The sequence below is a fragment of the Vicia villosa genome, linkage group LG1 (genome assembly GCF_029867415.1).
Source record: "Vicia villosa cultivar HV-30 ecotype Madison, WI linkage group LG1, Vvil1.0, whole genome shotgun sequence".
Classification (NCBI taxonomy): Eukaryota; Viridiplantae; Streptophyta; class Magnoliopsida; order Fabales; family Fabaceae; genus Vicia; species Vicia villosa.
The window spans coordinates 103,093,314-103,114,050 of record NC_081180.1 but is presented as its reverse complement, the minus strand read 5'-3'; the positions used below and the strand labels follow the sequence as shown (position 1 = coordinate 103,114,050).

Sequence of the window (20,737 nt, the reverse complement as noted above, 5' to 3'; positions counted from 1 at the left end):
AGCAAAAGATTTTAGACAAAGAGAGAGTATAAATTTCTTCTATACTTTTTAACCAATTTCAAGGAATAACACCCATTAGGATACTCAATCTATTTGCAGATAGTTCATAATGTACGTCAAATAAATGTTAAAACTACCTTTTGAATGACAACTTGGAAGAAGAAGTCTATATGGAGCAACCTGGAAGTTTTTCTGTTCAAGAACAAGAAAATAAGGTCTCTAAGTTAGACAACTATTTATACGATCTTAAAAAAGATCCTAAACAATGACATGTAAAGTTTGACAATTTGATTATCTCAAATGAGTTTAAAGTGAATGAAAGTCACTAATGTATTTATTAAAAGTATAAGAATGGTATTTGCACTATCATATGTCTCTATATAGACAAATTGCTCATATTTGCTTTAAACATACATGTCATAAATATGTGAAACAGTTTTTTTTTAACAACTTCGATATGAAAGATCTTGAAGAAGCGAGTGTAATCTTCAATATTAAGATCACTAGGTCAGAAAAGAGAACTTCTTTGAATCAATATAATTATAATAAAAATATTTTAAAGAACAATAATTACTTTAACCATAAACCCACTTGAATCCCATATGATCCAAGTTCTAAACTCTATAAGAACATTGGTGATAACAAAAGACGATCTGAATATGTGATCATCATTTGTAGCCTCATGTATGCCACTGATTGTATTAGACCCGATATTTCCTATGTCGTATTATTGTTGTGTAGGTTTACCAGTAGACCTAGTATATATTGTCGAAACACCATTGAAATAGCATTAGATACCTAAAAAGGACCATGAACCTCAAATTACGTCATCAAAAATTTCTCGTTGTTTTGGAGGAATACAACGATGCTGATTAGAACACCTTGTCTGGTGATTCCAAAGAAACTAGAGCTTACATATTTAGCATGGATAAAAGGGCACTCTCTTTGAATTCTAAGAAATAATTAATTCTTGCTCAATCGACTAGGGAATAAAAATGATACCACTTGTAGCCACCAGTGAATAAGCAACTTGGTTGAGAGGCTTGCTAGCAGAGATTCCCCTACACTAAAAATTGAAGTCTGATGCGTTAATCCACTATAACAATATCACAACTATTTCAAATATTAAAAATTTGTTACTTCTATGGTAAGAGATCCCAAATATGTCATAACCACAACAATGTTAGATAGTTTTTCTCTACATGAATGTTATAATAAATCATGTTCGTACTGATTACAATTTAGCTGACCCTTTGAGAAAAGGATTAGATAGAGAGAAAATATAAAATAAATCCAAAAGTATGAGACTATTTCCATTAGATCAATGAGTCACTCATCATGGTAATAATCCGACCAAAAAGATTGAATATCCGAAGAATTAAGTTATGAAGTGATATGAGATGAACATAATATTAAAAACAAAGAAGCATGATTCTCAAAGTGATGAGAGGTTAAGAAAATAGAAAATATTAGTGATATATATACTTCATGTGGACTTAAGTACCTACCTACATGAGTATTATTGATAGACCCACTTTTATGAATGTGGAAGTGAGTCCGCTTCATTTGGAATCTCATGCAAAAATGCATGCGACGTTCATTAAACCGAGATAGCACAAGTTTTTAAGAATCAACCTAAGAAAAATTTATATGTGGATCAAATGTCAGAGATATAGTTCAATACCAATATTTCTCTTGTTAAATCATAATTTTACTCGTCATGTTAAGGATCAAGTTTGTTGGTACCTTTGTTGGTGTAGTATTTTATAGAAGCGTTTGACGCTACTTCTAAAATATTTAGTTTAAATTCCAACGGAGGATTGTTGGAACACTTGCAATAATATGTGTTAAGTCTACATGTAGGATAGTGAATTGAAATTTTTTATTGAGTCCCACATTGAAGAATTTTCAAAATTTTCAAGCATTTAAAGAATTTTCTTGGGTTGTTCCCTAAAGGGCATAAAATTTTGAGAACGAAGGGAGTGCTCTCAATAATTTCACACTAAATGCATGACCTTCGGCTTAGGCCAAATTTGGGCTCGGTGTTAATATGTATTTTTATACCTGAAATTTTAATTTTTTAAGAGAAAACATTGATTTTGAAATTGACACATCATCCCTTTCGCGCACACACATGATCGTTGATCATATGCCCGCGCTTGGTGTACATTTAATTTCACTGAGCCTTTATTCCTCGTTTCTCTCCCACCATTTTAGTTTCATTGTTCATTTCAATAATATTCAAATAATTTGGACTGTTGGATCAAAGGCCAATATTATATATTTTTAATATAAATAGTGAGTTTCGTAACCCTTAGGGTTTGGCCTGTTTGTGAAAGCTTTGAACCTTAAGACCGTGCTCTTCTCAAGGTCATTAGTTTGAATCTTGAAGTTTCTTGAAGATAGTCTGTCACACTATATTTTAAGCATTCAATTTCATTATTTTAAAGTAATTTTTGTGGTAATACATTTCCATCTGTAGGTTTTTAATAAAGATTATGAAGATACATGAAAAAGACCAAACCAAGTCAAAATCAACTTAACTAGAAAAGTTTCATAGTATTTTACTATGTAAGTTACTATGACGAAGCAAGGAAAGAACTAGCACACAAAGCCTAAAATAAAATCAGGGGAAAATCACAAGAAACAAGCATATCAACGCGCCTTCAAGCACTATCTGTTAGAAAATAGGTATGATAATCCTGGATAACTTCGAAGAATCGTGTTCGTTCGACCCTATTCTTGCCTAGGTTCACGAAATCTTTGTGGGGATAATTCTCGAAGAGCAATCTGTTTTTGACAATAGAGAACAAATTAGGAATGTAGAGAGGAAGTATTATTTTTCGTGTAACCAAAACCGAGGCCAAATGACTCCTTATATAGGAGATCAATAACAGAAACCGAAAAGACACACCTGTTCAGAAACAGAAAATGGTCATGTCTATTAGGAAAGGGTGCAACTGTTCAGAAATTTTTTCGAACGGGGCGCTGCCCCGCACCCCGCCAGGGGCTACGCCCCTTGGAACCCTGTTTCAATTATTCGAATTCAATTACACGTCTGGCTCGACGAGCATGCACTCCGCACTACCCTAACTCGTTTCAAACTTAACGCATAATTGCATCGCCCTAGAGTAAATCACATTACTACCAAAATACATTGATGATACTAAAATCACCAACACTATCTAGTACAAAACAGTCAAAGCGGTGTACTCATAAAACAAGCAGTGTAATTCAAACAGTCTTCTAGAGTTGTAAAACAAAATAAACGTCCAACTACAACACTGTTAAGTGAAGGTGCAATGTGATCCTAGGATTTCATAGTATTTTTTTCTATAAATTAAAAAACATGTTTAGTCATTAGGGTTCTAATTTTTATAGAGTCTAAGGCATATTTCTGTACTAAGGAAAAGGGAAAACAAATGATACCGCTTGCTGTAGGATCATTCCTAATCGTTTGTAAATTTTAAGTTTTGTTTTTCTATCGTCAAAATCATGAATTCCTTAAGGATGAGTGGCTAGTTCTCTTACATTAAGTTCCCTTTAGTTGATTCTACCTTAAGCATGTGATTATGTAATTTTTCGTAATTGTCTAAGTAATGAATTTCTATTTTATAATTATATAGTGTTATACGAGTTTAATGCTTTCTCCTGTCTACGAAATTGAGAGAATTGATTTATATGGTAATTGAGACTTAGCGTTGGATTGCATATATGATTGGTATTATGAGATTATAATAATATTTCATATTGTGACTGGAATAATCGCAGTCATTAGTATATTCTTACACGCTCTAAAACATTTTTCAATTGCTACAGGAGACTCCTAATATCAGGGGGGTTGTTTCTAGAAAAGCAAGTAGTCTTGTTATTGGAGACTCCTAGTATCTAGGAGGTTAGGAGGTTGTAAAATCATGGTTTGTAAGACAATCTTCTTATTTACATGCCATAAAGCCTTCGTGAGCTATCATTGGAGACTCTAAGTATCTCAGAGGTTGCTTAAGATGAAACCGAGTTTTGTAAAAGGTCATAATTAAAAAAAGAGTTATTATATGTTCAATCATGAGATTTCTCACAATAAGGATAAATGATTCGAAAGAAAACTTTATCATTTTTATGATTATATTTGTTAATCATTAGTTAGTTTTCTAGTTTTTACAAATTACAAACAAAACCAATAATTGTGCTTTGTGAGCCTCCATTACTGTTACAAACTCACTACGATGCATTCACAAGTACAAATACCTTGTCTCTGTACGAAGTTAACACAATCTTTGTGGATATGATAATTTTATTTGTCACATTGTACTTTTAATTGGCACAAATATTACAACTGACAGTGCTAACAATTCACGTGTTGAGTCAATTTTTACACAATTTTACTTTAACTTCAATTTAATCTTGCAAGTGAATAGTGAAATTGTTCTTCGTAATCAATCAATCCTAAAACAACATATCAAGTTTCCGGATAAAATAAAATAATATAGAGTTCACTCAAATTTCCACTCACACTAAAATTTCTAAGTTTTCTCTCTTCTCTCTATTTTAAACCCTTACTAAAAAAGTTACAAACTATCCACGTGTTTAGAGAGAGATTCTCCTCCTTCTCTCTAGAAACTTAGCGTGTTCCCCCCCCTTCAGCCCCTCTTAGGGTTTGAAGGTTGCTGTCTTTTTCTGAGTCTTTGGCTCATCTCCAAACTTGTTTTGGTCTTTTTTTCTACTCTCTCAGTAGGGTTTTCTCCCTTGCCCTCTTCCTGAGGTCTTGGTGTCGGCTTCTTGAAAGGTTATCGATAGGTGGAAAGATTTCTCGTTGTCAAAGGAAGAGGAGGAAGGAGTGACGGCTGATGTTGAAGAGGTCGGTGAAGAGGAGATCTTCCAAAGAACTTTAGCAGGAAAGCTTTGGACGGATAACAATTTCAACTCCAGGGCTTTTACGAGCACCATGATTAGTGCGTGGAAACTCAAGAACCCGGTGGAAACGCAGGAGCTAAACAAAAATTTGTTCCTCTTCAGATTTGCGACGCGGAGAGATCTGAAGAATGTAATTCGCAGTGGCCCATGGAGCTTCGACAGAAATCTCCTTGTCCTTGCTCGAGTGTCAGGAGAGGAGCAACCCTCATCTCTGAACATGCATTATGGGAGCTTTTGGGTTAGAGTTTATGAATTACCCCTTATGCTCAAAACGGAGGCCATGGCAAAGAAGTTGGGAGGGATTTTGGGTGTTTTTGAAGAGGTTGACCAAAAGGACGCACATCGTAATGGACGTTTTCTCCGTATCAAGGTAACTCTAGACCGGAAGCTTCCGCTGAAAAGGGGCACAGTTGTTCGGTTTAAGGAAAAGAACTCGAAAGTCTTCTTCAAATATGAAAGACTTCCAACATTCTGTTTTATCTGTGGAAGATTAGGCCACCAGCTGAAAGATTGCGAGGCGGTGGGAGAGCTGAGTGAGGAGGGTTTTGAAGAGTTGGAGGAACAGGATCTCTCATATGGCGTATGGTTGCGTGCCTCCCCGCTACCCAGAATCCCAGAAGAGCAAAAGAAGAAGGACTCAAACTCGAGTTCTTGCAGCAGATCACTTTTTAACATCTCTTCCGACCAGAGTAAATGTGAAACAAAGAATAAGGATAAAGAAGAAGGGGAGGTAAACCAAGTTACAACAGTGGTAGAAGGCAGTAAACCAAGAGAAGACTCAAAAGTGAAAGAAGGTCCGGCCCCAGAAAATAGACTGGAGATTGAAGCTGTCGCTGAGTCATTAGGATCAGTGGACATATCCAATGTGCGAAGTGTCACAGGAAAAGCACCAAAGAATTCTATGGGCAGGAAGAAGAAGTGGACTAGACGGGTGGCTCCTCGGAAAGGAAACAACAGCGAGAGTAAGAAACTGGAGATGGAGATGGGGAAAAGGCAATTAATTGATGTTATGATAATAGAAGGTGATGTTGAAGGTTGTGTGAGTGGTGAAAAGAAGAGGAAAGGCCTTGGTGTCGGGGAGGAAAAGTCTGTCAAAGAACCAGAGGTGGTGTTGGACGACCAACACCGCCTAGCCCAATGAAGATTATTAGTTGGAACTGCCGGGGTTTGGGGAGTCCCTGTGCAGTTCGAGCCTTATTGAAGCTCCTTCGTGTTGAAAACCCCGATTTAGTGTTTCTCATGGAAACACGGCTCAAAGATGACGAAGTTCAAAGTATTAAGTACAGAGGAGGATTCGAAGCTTGTCTCGGTGTGGATTGTAGGGGCACAGGAAAAGATAGGGCAGGAGGTTTGCTTCTGTTGTGGAGGGAGAAAGTTCAGCTCAGTATCACATCTTATTCTTTCAACCACATAGGGGGATCCATTGTAGAGGAGTGCAACAACCAGAACTGGATGTTCAGCGGTGTGTACGGCTTTTCAGAGGAATCAAACAAGAGGAAAACTTGGGAACTCATACAATATTTAACCAGTAAAGGAGGGGACTGCTTCCTTTGTTTTGGGGATTTCAACGATATTCTCTGCGAGGGTGAGAAAGTGGGTGGAAATAATCGGTCACAAGCTCAACTCTCTTGGGGGCGGAATGCCATGGAGCTTTGTAGGTTGACGAACTTGGGTTTGAAGGATACCCTTTTACCTGGACTAATTGTCGGAAAGACTCAGCAAATGTTCAGTGTAGATTGGATATAGGTCTAGCAACAGGAAATTTCATAAATAAGTTCTCACCTATTAAAATATTTCATCTGGCTCGCTATGGCTCTGATCACGCTGCGATTAGAATAGACCTTGAAGCTGATAGTGAAGATAATTGCAGGAAAAAGAAACACATTTTCAGGTTTGAAGAAGCTTGGAGCAGAAACACCAGGTGTGAAGGAGTTGTGGCGCAGCTGTGGAACAATCGATCCGCTGTTGGATACCAAAAGCTTGAGGCGATGAAAAACATGGAATCCCACTTTCAAGAATACAGGTGCAACTCGATTAGTAAGGAGATAAGGAGAATTGAAGAATTGCTGAAAGTAGATAAAAGATGGGACGCCATCCAAGAAGAAATCGTCACGTACAAAGCCCTTGAAAAACAGCGGAGTAAATTGCTGGAAACAGAGGAGATAATGTGGAGACAATGAAGTAGAGCCCTGTGGCTGAAACACGGCGATAAGAACACTAAATTTTTTCACGGAAAGGCTGATCAGAGGCGGAAAACTAACTCCATTCGCAAGCTCAAAGATGATAACGGATGGTGGTGGCGAGGTCACGATCACTTGGAAAGAATTCTCGTTGATTATTTTGCTAATCTTTTTACTTCTTCTTCCCCCTCCAATTTGCAGGAAGTGTGTTCAGTAGTGAAAGGCAAGTTGAAGACGGAACACATCATCTGGTGCGAAAGACATTTTACGACTATTGAGGTTAAGGATGCCCTATTCCAAATGCACCCCTTGAAGGCCCCTGGACCGGACGGTTTGCCATCTTTGTTTTTCCAGAAATACTGGAGCATTGTGGGACCTGATGTTACTCAGTTAGCTTTATAAGTCCTTAACAATAATATGGATCCTGGGAGTTTAAACAGAACACACATTGCTTTGATTCCCAAGTGCAAAAATCCGTCAAATGCAAAATATTTCCGCCCCATAAGTTTATGCAATGTGGTGATGAAAGTCATAACGAAGGCAATAGCGAATAGAATCAAAAAATTTCTTCCTGAAATTGTTGACGAGGAACAGAGTGCTTTTGTCCAAGGCCATCTCATTACGGATAACGCTCTAGTTGCGATGGAGTGTTTTCACTAGATGAAGAAAAAGACAAGAGGGAAGCGGGGTGTGATGGCCCTGAAATTAGACATGTCAAAAGCTTACGACCGTTTGGAGTGGGGATTCATTACTGAAGTATTGTCGTCCATGGGGTTTCCGTGCCAAATGGTTTCCCTTATTAGCAAATGCATTTCCTCGGTTTCCTACAGTGTGTTGATCAATGGGCAACCAAGCAAAGTATTCTCTCCCGAGAGGGGACTCCGACAAGGGGATCCTCTCTCACCTTACCTCTTTATTTTGTGTGCTGACGTTCTTTCAGGGCTCTTGAAGAAGGAGGCTCAATCCAAAAACATCCACGGGATCAGTGTGGCGAGGAAGGCTCTTGTCATAACTCACTTGTTTTTTGCAGATGACAGTCTGCTGTTTGCAAGAGCAAATAACAAGGAAGCTGGTCAGATCCTGGAAATTCTGCAGAGGTATCAATGTTCGTCTGGCCAAATGGTAAACCTGGAAAAATCGGAGGTGTCGTTCAGTCGAAACGTGTGTGAAGCTGATGCAAATTCGATCCGTACAAGGATGGGGGTAAAGACAGTTGCGAACCACTCCAAATATCTAGGCTTGCCGGTTGTATTCGGAAGATCGAAAATAGAAGTTTTTGGCATGGTCATTGACAGAGTTTGGAAAAATCTTAAAGGGTGGAAAGAGCGATTTCTATCTAGAGCCGGGAAGGAAGTCTTAATAAAAGCTGTGGCTCAAGCAATCCCCACTTATATTATGAGTTGCTATAAGCTACCGGAAACTACGTGCCATGAAATTGAAACTCTGTTAGCGAAATTCTGGTGGGGATCGCGTGATGGCGAAAGGAAAGTTCACTGGTTGAGTTGGGAGAAGCTGGCCCGAGCAAAAGGAGTCGGGGGTTTAGGTTTTCGTGGTGTTAGTGGTTTTAATACTAGTCTTCTTGGTAAACATTATTGGAGATTGATGTGTGACGATCAGTCTTTGGTCAGCAGAGTTTTCAAAGGGAGATATTATCCAAGGAGCTCGATTGAGGAAAGTTCTACTGGCTATGCTCCCAGCTATGCTTGGAGGAGCATTCTGAGCGCGAGAGAATTGATTCATAAAGGCTCCCGCTGGAGAATCGGAGACGGAGAAAGAGTTCGGATATGGCAAGATAGGTGGATTCCGGATGTGGCCGGCTTTAAGTTGCTGGAAACTGTGAGATTATTGGACAAGGAGGCAAAATTTAAGGAGCTAATTGACAAGGACTTAGGGTGCTGGAAGAAAGATTTGATCAGTTCAATTGCTGATCCACTCGAAGCTGGGCAAATAGAAAGCATTCCTCTCTCCCTCAGGCGCACTGAAGACAAACTGATATGGCATTCCGAAAGAAACGGCGAGTATTCTGTCCGAAGCGCATATCACCTTTGTACCCAATACAAGCAAGCTAAATCTCCAGGACCTTCTAACATTAGCAGCCAACAATTGTGGAAAGATATTCGGAAGGCCCCGATACACAATATAGTTCGGAATTTTTTGTGGAGGTTAGCAAAAAATATTCTCCCCACAAGGGTGAGCTTATCCAAGAAGGGCATTAACCTTGATGATATCTGCCCCCTCTGCCTCTCTCTTCCTGAGTCAGCTCAACATTTATTCCTCAACTGCGAGTTCTCGCGGCTCGTATTCTTCTCCTCCACCCTCTGCTACCGAGTCCCACCTGAAACAGATATTTGTAATTGGCTGTCCGAGGTGCTGTCTTGTGGGGATACTCTATGTATTCAAATGATTTGCTACCTGGCCTACAAGATATGGTGTGCTCGAAATGATCTCTTATTCAAGCAAAAGACAGTGGACCCCCGAGCCGTGGCTGAGTTAGCGTTTGCCAATGTGTGCGAGTTTAACATGTGTAATCCGGAGATTGGAGCAAAGAGATCAAGTCCTGTGCAGCCTACTCAAGTTTCTCTGCCAAAAGATTGTCTTTTCTTGCAGGTTGATGCAGGCGTTTCCACGGATGGTGTGGTGGCTTTCGGCTGTGTTTTGAAGAAACATAACATGTCTATTGACCTTGTAGCCAGTAAAAGAGAGAATTTCCAGGCCGCGCCGATGGTAGCAGAAATCTTAGCCATTCGCTGGAGTCTTCAACTAGCAAAAGAGCTGGAGCTGAATCGCCTCATCATACAGTCTGACGCCCCCACTGCTGTTGACTGTATCAACGGTGTCGCAAAGGATGCGGTTTTGGAGCCTATAGCAGCTGACTGTCGGTTTTTGCTTAACAGTTTTTCTTGTACTTCTGTTATGTATATTAGGAGAAATGAGAATGTAGATGCTCACAATGTAGCTAGGCTTGGAAAACTCCTTGGCTCAAGAACTTGGTTAAATGGTTATCCTGCTGAGGAGACAATCATGAACTTTTATAATCTCTCTGTTTAATGAAAATCACGTTTCCCTTTAAAAAAAAAAAAAAAAACCCTTACTAAAATTTCTAAATTTTCTCTCTTCTCTCTATTTTAAACCCTTTGAGTTTTCAGAGCCATTCTTCTTTTTATTCTTGTTGAGTTTTTTTTGAATATTTCTCTATTGCTCTAAAAAATGTTTCTTTATGTAGAAAAGTTCTTTCGAAGAAATCTTTAAAAAATTAGTCGGCTTCGAAAATTTTCCCTTTGCTAGATAAATTATTATAAGTGGTCTACATATCATAATTTAAAGGTTCAATTTTAGATTAGTTCCTACGGTACAGTGAGATACCAAACAATGTAATTGAGTTGTTTTATTTTAAAAACTTCATAATTAATAGGTTACATAATTTTAGACTGGATCGTATTGTAAATATTTTACAGAGAGCGATCAGATGTGCGACGCAATCAACAATCTCTTTAGTAGGAAAAAAGAATTATTTTTCAAAATAATTTCAAATTAGAAACAACATTTCTTAATGTACATGTATCAAAATTATAAAAGTCAGGTCTCTACCGGTTCTTTGAAAGTTGAGTATAGAGGAAGATGAATTCTAAAGTATTTTGTACCCATATTCTTCAGTTTAACAAATAATTACTCATATTGATTGTAGAACTTTTAAACTAAACCGTCATTACATGTTTTTTTCTTCCCATATATGTCATGTGACTCATGTTAACGGAATAAGCGTAGTATCTTATTTAACAATTACTACTCCGACCTTATTTATAAGTAAAGATTTCATTTTCAGATTCATTGAGTAATGAATGTATCTGGTCTACTACATTCATTATTTAATGAACCTAAAAAAGAAATCTAAACTTCGCCGACGTATTCCTTTTGTGAGAGAGAGAAAAGAAAAGTATGATAAACAAAAGGTGACTTTTGCATTTGACATGGTCGGTTCTTACTTACTAATTAGACATTGCCAAGTCAGTCATCATTGGCTCTTAGCCAATAGCCACCCAAATTGAACTCGAGTACATTTTACTTGAAAAATTGTTTTATATTTTAAATAGTTTCTGTTATACATTTTGACTTAAGATAGATACCATATATATATTTTTTAAGAGAAACTCTAACTCCACCCTTTGAATTTCTTATCTATCATGTGTGTTTTTAAAAATATCCTCCATTTTTATAAATGTATATTCGAAAATATTTATTTTTACATTTACGTAATTACGTTCCGTAGATGCACATATGGAACATTCCGTATATATATCTACAAAATAAACTCATAACCAGTAAATAAAAAAAACAACATTTGTAACGAGAAAAACAATATTTTTTGATTAACATCGGTCGATATTACATCGATAATTTCAACAGAAAATTAAATATTACATATCAATAGTCCGGTGGACGCTTGCAACATCTCTAAGATTTACTCGACTGTTCTTTGGACCGTCGCTACGAACTCGACTGGGATTTTCTTTTCGAAACCTTCATACGTTCGCCACATCACCAAAACATCTGCTCGGTTCTTGAGCTCAAAGTTGTTGTAAACGAAGTTCCCTTCGTCGCCAAATGAAGGTGACCGATACTCGAGCTTCACAACCTTCCGTTTGTCACTGTAAGGTAGGAGGTATTGGATTTCTTCAATGATATCTTCGAGCGAGGTGTATTCTTGCACTTTGATCGTCCGCCCAGGTGTTTTGCCGTCGGAGTAGGAGACACTTGCGACATGCCAACGGATGTTGTATTCATATTGAGACATTTTTGTGTTTGTATGAAAGACAACATTAGAAACCCCAAATTTATAGAAGACCTAGGTGAACATGGACCACACATTTTGTGTAACAGAATGTTTCGTAGGTATATCCACGGAAGGATGTCACATATTTTGCTTCCGTAGTTGTACCTATGAAAAAACCCATAAATTTCTAAATAAGAGACTTCCGTAGATATATCTACGGAAGTTTCCATGTTAGTTTTCTAACAGAACAGAGTTAAATAGCAGTAGCAGTATGAAAATAAAATACAAACTAAAGAGTGCAATGTTATAATTGACAAAAAATGATTATATTGCAATGTTAAAAGCATGCATATATTACACTTGAAACTAGAAAACACATCAAACAAACTGTCGCCGACTGAATCTATTGGTGGTTCCAATTTTGACTTTTCCTTATTCGATTCTTTTTCGATGTTATATACTCTTTCGAATTCGTGCATCCTATCAACGAAAATATCCGGCCATGTCTCGGCATCTACGATATGATGAAGCGTCCATTCCAGTGATGTAGGTGGTATGTGGCTTCCTGATTTCAAGTAAATTTGCACAAAGTGACTCATTTTTAAAATCCATCCAATACACATGATGCGATCATTTGAATTTGTAGGCGGTGCGGTGTGGAGTGGGAAAAAGGTTTCCAAAAAACTATAACGTGTTAAGTCAATGCACACTATATCATAGGCGCATGCAATAATATGTCTCATTTTTGGGAATTTCATCCATTTTTGACATCGGTGCGTAAGCGCCCATCCATAGGACAAGAGCTTCGTTAACCGCTTCAAATTTAGCTTCCTCTCCATATGATCGCGTGTACGAGTCTTTATGTTTCTTCAACTCTTGGATGAGTTGATGACAGACAAGCGTATGGCTACCCTCTCTATTACCAAGCAACGCCGAGACGGCTCGGTAACCGCAATTACTGTCTCCTGCAACATCTACGATCCGCTTAATGTAAGGGTGCATAAAAACTGGAATTTCTTCGATGAATGGAATTTTCGGTGAAATAGGCATCTCTTCGATGATTGGAATTTTTAGTGGGATAGGTGTCAGAGGCGGGTTGCTTATGAGAGCTCCTTTATTTGAACTTTTTTGAGATTTTTGAGATTTAGGAGTCAGTGAGTCGGGAAAAAGTTTATCGACATGCTCATAATACGAAGGCGCACGTGTAGTCGAGTTTTCATCCGGTGTAGGCTTCAATTTCTTCGGAGTATCCTTTGTCTTAACTGGTTGAGAAGACACTTTCATGTCGGTTGTTTCGGGATATCCAATCTTCCGCAATTGTTATTTGATGTGGAGTTTCATGTTGTCATCGTTGACAAGTGCCAAAATGTAGTTATTTTGTGTATGTAAATAGTGACACTTATCGATACTTTTTGTTAATACCGTTTGAATAATTCCCCATTTTGTGTATATTTGTATCGTTTGTGTTTTATTACGTTTTCGTGTAAATATGTACCGTTTGATAGTTTTGTTGTCTTTTTGTAGGTATTTTTGCGTTTTCGGAGCCTCGAGGAATAAAGTGTTGAAGACATGACTGCGAACGCGTTTTGAAGTAATAACTGCTATTCTGGTGTAGCTCGCGTCGCGCCGGAATAGGGCGCATCGCGTGCTGAAGAAGATAAAGAAATAATTCAGGCAGAAGCTTGGGCGCGTCGCGCGCTGTTATGGCGCGTCGTGCGCTCTAGGGCGGTTTAGTACATTTAGTGATAGCTTGCGCCGCGCGCTATTAGGGCGCGTCGCACGCTCTGCAATATCAGTTTTGTATAAATAGTTTTGAACATTTTTTTAGGGTTTTATCACCCATTTCCCCCTTAGAGTGGCTATGATCCATTTTTGAAAGTTTAGAGACTTAGGAAACACCATTGGATGCTACATCCTGTGGATTGACTATGGATTTGTCTCGATTTCATTGTGACGGTGAGAGTTTCCGGTTCATCTTCTTTCTTCCCTATGTTTCATTCCAATGGTGGGTGTTGTATGTATATTTCTACTCTTATTGTATGTACATTTGTCGATCTTGGGATCGTTTATATATTCACTTTACAAATTATCATTGTTGTTGTTCTTGATCTTTTTGCTTAAATGCTATGGATTTGTGTTGTTGTAGAAATAGACATCATAGATCTTGATTAGGAATGATAACTGTTAGTTTCTAGATTTCAAAAATGGATTTAGGGCTAATAACCGTAATGGGTATCGAGTTTAATGCCTCCGTGTTGTTTGTTTGTGGACTTGATAAGGTGGTTGTATTCCCAAGGTGTCGGACATTATAAGTCCACACACACAGACAAACTTCTCCTTCACCTTATCAAGAATGATGCTTTCAACATATTTCAATAAATCAGGATACTTTTCACACACTTTCCGAAATTGAATGATGGAATCAATGTATAATTCTTTTGTCGAAGAATTTACAATAAGATTCCATGCATCCATTATTTGTTCAACAATCACACCGGGCTTCACCGATTTACCACCTTCGGTCTCTACTTGTTTCGTCCCGACCGCGGGTTTAACCTTCTCACATTATATGTTATGTGATATTGACAAAGTAATGCATTAGAAGAAGGAAATATCTTTGCCACCGCATTCATCAAAGCGATATCATGGCCCATAACATTCACCTTGGGCATCTCGGCTCGTTCCTTCAAAAGTGACTGACACATCTTTAATGCCCTCCTAAAATTATCCTTTTTTTCACACTCCAAAAAATCAAAACCAACGGCATATGTCTTCTCGGTGGAAGTCGATACTTGTTGGTCTTGTAGGTATAATCGAGAAGGAGCACTATCGGGAAAGTGTTGAGCAACTTTATCAATTCCGGATGAGTCCAAAAAATATCTTGGACCATAACCCTATCACCGCAAGTTCTGTACCGCGACACGTATTTGTTATCATCCAACATCTTTAACATTTGTTGCATCTCACTTCTATCTCCCTTATTATTGCGGTAATGGATGTTACACACATACCTTATATTTGATACGTTTTCGGGTTTCTTCCATTTTAATGTGGCAAGTATATTTTTCGGTTGGACAAGATTCAAGGACATGTCATTAATACATGTCTTCTCTTCTGGATTGAGTCGGCATATACTAGGATGACCTTGTAATTTTTTGCACAATTCATGGTTATGAAAACAACAAATAACACTAAATCTCCACTTTTTGCTAGCCACCATGTAACCACGGATTTCAAACGGACACTCGCATTTTCTAGAATCCGTGTCGTCTCTTTTAAACTTCCTTAGAGGAGGATGGTATTGCTCGCTTCTTTCACACAACATTGTTATGAAAGCGTTTCTTCTTGCCGTACCATTATTCGACCATCTTATTACCGCACCGAAACCAAAGTTAGTTGCATTCCTACAAAGCCATGTGAGCATGTTTTCCATATCATCAAACTCTTGCTTGTTGTTAAAGTCACCGCTGACATCTACCGCCTTTACGCCTACCCCTTCAACGTTCGGAGAAACATCCGCTAAAGGAACTAATTCTCTTGAGATATTATCGGGGTGCACCATACCTATTCGTAACCAATAACACAAATAATGCAAAATTACAAGACTGCTGAAAAAACAACACATACACGTTCCGTAGATGTACCTCCGGAACGTGTTCATCTTCAACACGTTCCGTAGATGTACCTACGGAAGCAGCATAACTTTTTTCTTTTTGCAGAAAGTTGATGCATAATGTGAGCAATGCAGTGGATAAAGATGGCTATTTACCTGAAATTCAGTCTTCTTTTGCTCCCTATGATTTGTTGCACCAAAAAGTTGAAGCTTTGGAGTAGAAAATGATATTGATGAAGTAGGGTTTTTTAGGGTGGTGAGAGTGAGTGTTGAAGAAGAAATGTAACAATGGGGGAGTGATCATGTTGGTTCAAACTATATCAGATACATCTACAGAATATTCTAGCGCTAAGTCATTCCGTAGATGTACCTACGACATAATCCCTGAACTCAATTTATGTGTATTTTTTCCCAACATACACTAGTTTAAAATGCTTCCGTAGATACACCTACGGAAAAAACCATTTAAAAAAAAGTGCTTCCGGATATGCATCTACAGAAGCATGAGGCATAATTGGAATTTCGCCAAATAACTAAGAGATTCAAGGGGTGGATTGAGATATTCTTATAATAATTAATGATAGACAATACAAAATGAATTCGTATATGTTTAGTTATGCGGTGAAAAAAATTGAGGTCGAGTGAATTGATTTTGTAAAATTAATTATAATTAAAAGTCAATTAAATGTAAAGTGATTTATGTTTGAATAACTTTATGTAAAATTTAGTTGAACAATAAATTTAAATGTAAAAATCATATATAAATTTAAAAGCTATAAATTTTATTTTAAAATATAATCAATTTTAAAGGCAGAATTCATTCTTTTTTTAAAAGAATTAAATATCTCAAAATCATTCTAAAATCTGTTATACACCTCTAAAATTATTTTTATCTATACAAAAAATAAGCCAAACATATACTTCATCTCCATTATAAAATTGGATCCTCTGATTTCTATTCTCAATATATTTCTCTGACATTTCCTCTATTTTTTAAAAATTTATTTTATCTACTTTTCTCCACAAAAATAAAGACCATCGTTTCTCTTATTTTATCAAAAAATTATTAAAGTTACTCTTATTTTTTCTTCTTAAAACTAGAGAATCCTTTCTAGAGAATATTTTGTTTTTTCCCGGCAAATCTTTTCTTCTATAAATCTCCAATAAAATTTTCACTACGAGTCATTTCCATAATTCCCACAAAGTCTGTTTTTTATATCACATCCCCAATCAAAAAATAGAAAAAAGAGTCCATAAACTCATTCATGGCATAAACATATTATCTCATTGCATCAGGGACAAATATTGACTACTTAATACTTTACTATCTTCCACCACGAATATATGAAGAGTGACCATCTTTATATACTAGGATCGAAGATATTTAAATACGGGCAACTGTCATACCTCATTTTTGTCCATTACCCATTTCATGCATTTATTTGATGCGTAATTTCATTTTTTGAAAAGTCAAATTAAAAAGTCAACCGTGCCACCTTTTGGTTTTCATCGTTTTAAAAGTCAATTTTTAGTTATTCATTATCATTACATTTAAATCTATTTCATTCCAAAAGTCAATTTTTTTATCATATTGATTTTTAATTAAATCCAACGGTCAAGTTAATTTTGATTTGGCAAGAGTTTCAACCCAAAAGTTTGCTATTTTGTTCAATTCTTTTTAAATTCAAAGATATTTCTCATTTGTGAGCCATTTTTTTGAGTTTCACTTTCAAGCCATATTTCAAGGGCCATTTGTAAGTCAATTTCAAGTTATTTTGCTAAGCCTTTTTTTCAAGGCTTTCAAGCATTGTTTCTAAACCAATTTTTAAGTCATTTTAAAGTCAAAATTTAAGTGATCTTTCAAGCCATTTTCTTAAGCCATTTTAAGTCATTTCTTAAGTCCATTTTCAAGCCTTTTGGTTAATCCAACATTTGAGCCTTTTTTTTATGGCAATTTTTGAGCCAAAAGCCAAGGCCATTTTGATGCATCATGTTGGGACCACATACTTCACAATCACGTTTTTATAGTTAGCAGTATTCCAAATTACCTCAAATGCATTCTAAACTCAAACTAAAATTTCACATTTCAATTCAAATTTCCAATTTCAAAACAAACACAGTTTCACCAACAATTCAAGTTACAATTACATCTCAAATTTCATCCTAACCTTTCCTTTACCATATATTCAAAGGCCACGATTCATCCCTAAGAATTCCCATATATCCTGCATTTATTTCCCTCCCAAACTCAAAATTACTCACTGAATTTACACTCTAATCTCTCATCTTTCCCTCCTAAACTCACTCAATTTTTATCACTTTCTATCCCTATAAATTGAACCTAAAGCGAGATGAACAGAGGAGGAAGAAACAACTATAAAAAATGCTTCCAAAATCTCAAAACATTTCCTCCAAATAGCAAATAACCATTAGAGCTTCACCTTGAAGCTCTAATCCGTCGCCGAAATTGAGGTTCGCCGAACTAGCTCCGGTTGGATAAATAGTGTTCCCATCCTTTTGCGCTTTCTATGATCCCCTTGCCACGCTGAACAAAACCCTCAAACCATTGTTTAAATATGCTACCTATTACCGTTTACTTTTGCTTTGAAGGATTATGATTTTTTGTCCAACGCACTCCATTGTGCCACAGAGCCCTACCCTTTAGATTGGGCTGGTTGCATTTTTTTTAATTGCAACATGTATTTTAAAATCATCACCTCTCATCTATTTCATTCCATTTTCTATTTTCTTTCAAAATTCAATAAATCATTTAATTAGTAAAATTAAATTGATTAATATTATTTTAATTTTTTTCATTAACTTGATTAATTAATTAAAATAATTTTAATTGATTAATCTTGATAATTCATATCAATTAGCTTAATTAATCAACTTTAATAAATTAATTTTGCTATTTAACCATCATCCACTTGTTTATTTGTTATGTGCTTCTTTCTAGTTTCCATATGACAAATGTACTCTCATCCCTTGATTGTAACTACTTACACTATTTTTTTTTATTCTTTTCGGTTCGTTAGCTTAATTGAATTAATTAACAATTTGACCTCTTAAAATCAATCTTCTTTCAAAATGAAAATGCTTGATCCAACGTCAAATTATTTTCAAATCAAATTCAATCGAAGGCAACGCAAACGCTTGATCCAACGTCAAGTGTCTTTTATCCGTCCATTCAAATCTTTTCATAATTTGTTAAACACTTGATCCAACGTCAAGTTGTTTTAACGCTTTCAAAGTTTTTCACAATAAAATCGAAAGATAAAGGATCGGAGGATGCACATCCTTTTTGAAACCTTACTGGTCAAGCGCTTTGTGCACACCTTGTTCAAAAAGTCTATTAGTCTTTCGACCTAAAATATTTTAACTAAACTTGGAATAAGGGGACAATTGGATGCACATCCATGTGAAACCCGGGTAAATGAGCGTTGTGCACACATTGTTCAAACTTTTACTAATATTCTGCAAAGATCAATTTTCATAAACTTATAAGGGACAATTGGATTCACATCCATGTGGAACCCTTGGGTAAACGAGCGATTCATGCACACCTTGCTCAAATGGTTTCCCGACTCCATATAAAATCAATTTCAACACATTTAAACCTTTTTCCATTTGCCTTTTGCCTTTTAAATTCAAAACCTTTTCATAAAACGAAAGAACCTCCGTCCATTCCGCGACGATGCAAACAACACGTCCACATGAGAATATCAAACATTTTCTGCTCGAATATGATGATGGCATAAATCTGTGCTCATCCAGATTAACTCATCCATTCTTGAAGCGATGCAATGTTCAATTATCCATGTTATAGGCAACAATATTTTTGGTTCGAATGCGACTTGAGAATCTTTCGCTAAAATCGACCAATCCAGAAACATTTGCTACACAAAACTACGTAGCCTTGAGTTCTCCATTGTACCTGGAGATACGTAGGAGTGAGATCCAAAATCTCGTCATACACGATAATAAAAACCCTAAAAAAACATTTCCTTTCTTTTTCTCGCTTAATAAGTAGAAGACCACAACTAACATCAAGCTAACACTCATTCACAAGACTAACTACACGGGTCTCGTTGAGTACAACGAATGTGGGGGTGATAATGCCTTTCCCTTGCATAATGAGCTCTCGAACCCGCTCTTGGTTGCAACGACTATTTTTTCTTCAGTTTTATCAATATTTTTCCTTTCTTTTTTGGAATGAATAAAGTTTGGTGGCAACTCTGTTGTATTTCGAGCATGCGATACCTTCAGATATTTTTCACGCTGCGACACTAAGCATTGTAATCTATTTAATCAAACAGTCATGAAATATAATAGTGGTCACTGGTCAATATTAACAATAATGGAAGGAGTTTTTCTTGTGTCATCTGAATATATCCATCAAACTAGGGATGTCAATTGTCATTTGTTAATGGAGATCTCTGTGGGGATTATCTGTCCGGAGCACCGAAATTGGGGATTTTTTTCCCGTGGGAATGGGGATGGAGGGAAAATTTCTTCCGATGACACTTTGGGACGGGGATTGGGAAAGTACCCCCCGCCCCATAGATTCTCCGACTCCGACCATATTATTTAACTTTTTATATTTTATGCATTATATAATATATAATTATATTATTTTACATTAAAAATATTAATGTATTAGAAAAGTGCACCCAATACATATAATGTACACATTTTCTTCTCCTTTTATTTTCTCAATTATCTTTGTCTTCTCCATTCACCGCCTCCTCTATTCTGATCATCACAACAACCACTCTCATTTGTTCATTGTGTTTATGGTAATTACTCTTCAAATTCACTTTACTTCCATTAATAACATGTTTTTCATTCAATTAATAAATTAGTAGTTATGGATTTGCCACACTCACCTATGATAAATGTGTTTTTCATAGATGTCTTTTTATTTTTTAAAAAAGAAAATGTAAAATATATGTGTTTTCTTTAAAAAAGTAAAAAAATAATGAAATACTCATAGTTTTGATCGGAAAGTATAAAAGTTTTCTTAAGATTTAATCTCTAAGGATCTCCGTGGGAATCCGTGGGGATGACAGAGATTGGAGATGAGGATGAGGAATAAATTTGAGGATGAAGCGAGGAAGCATCCTTCGAACATTCTCAGTCCTGTTGACATCCCTACATCAAACATAAATAAGCAAAAGCAGTTGAACAAAAATTATACATGCTATAATAAACGTACTTTTGTTTGTTTGTATTGTAAATCATGCATTTTACACATTACTG

At 36.6% G+C, this 20,737-nt stretch overlaps 3 protein-coding genes across 3 annotated transcripts; 2 read left to right on the top strand and 1 right to left on the bottom strand.

Annotated features, from left to right (window-relative positions):
• The first annotated feature begins 4,942 nt into the window (after positions 1-4,942).
• LOC131650519 (uncharacterized) lies at positions 4,943-6,052 on the top strand. The gene has a single exon (XM_058920224.1). It carries the CDS (start codon positions 4,943-4,945, stop codon positions 6,050-6,052), a length of 1,110 nt encoding a protein of 369 aa, XP_058776207.1.
• A 1,750-nt stretch (positions 6,053-7,802) lies between these two features.
• LOC131650515 (uncharacterized) lies at positions 7,803-10,139 on the top strand. Its single transcript, XM_058920219.1, has one exon. The coding sequence runs from the start codon at positions 7,803-7,805 to the stop codon at positions 10,137-10,139; it is 2,337 nt and encodes a 778-aa protein (XP_058776202.1).
• A 2,437-nt stretch (positions 10,140-12,576) lies between these two features.
• Positions 12,577-13,146, bottom strand: LOC131650509 (uncharacterized). The gene has a single exon (XM_058920216.1). The coding sequence runs from the start codon at positions 13,144-13,146 to the stop codon at positions 12,577-12,579; it is 570 nt and encodes a 189-aa protein (XP_058776199.1).
• Between the last annotated feature and the right edge of the window lie 7,591 nt (positions 13,147-20,737).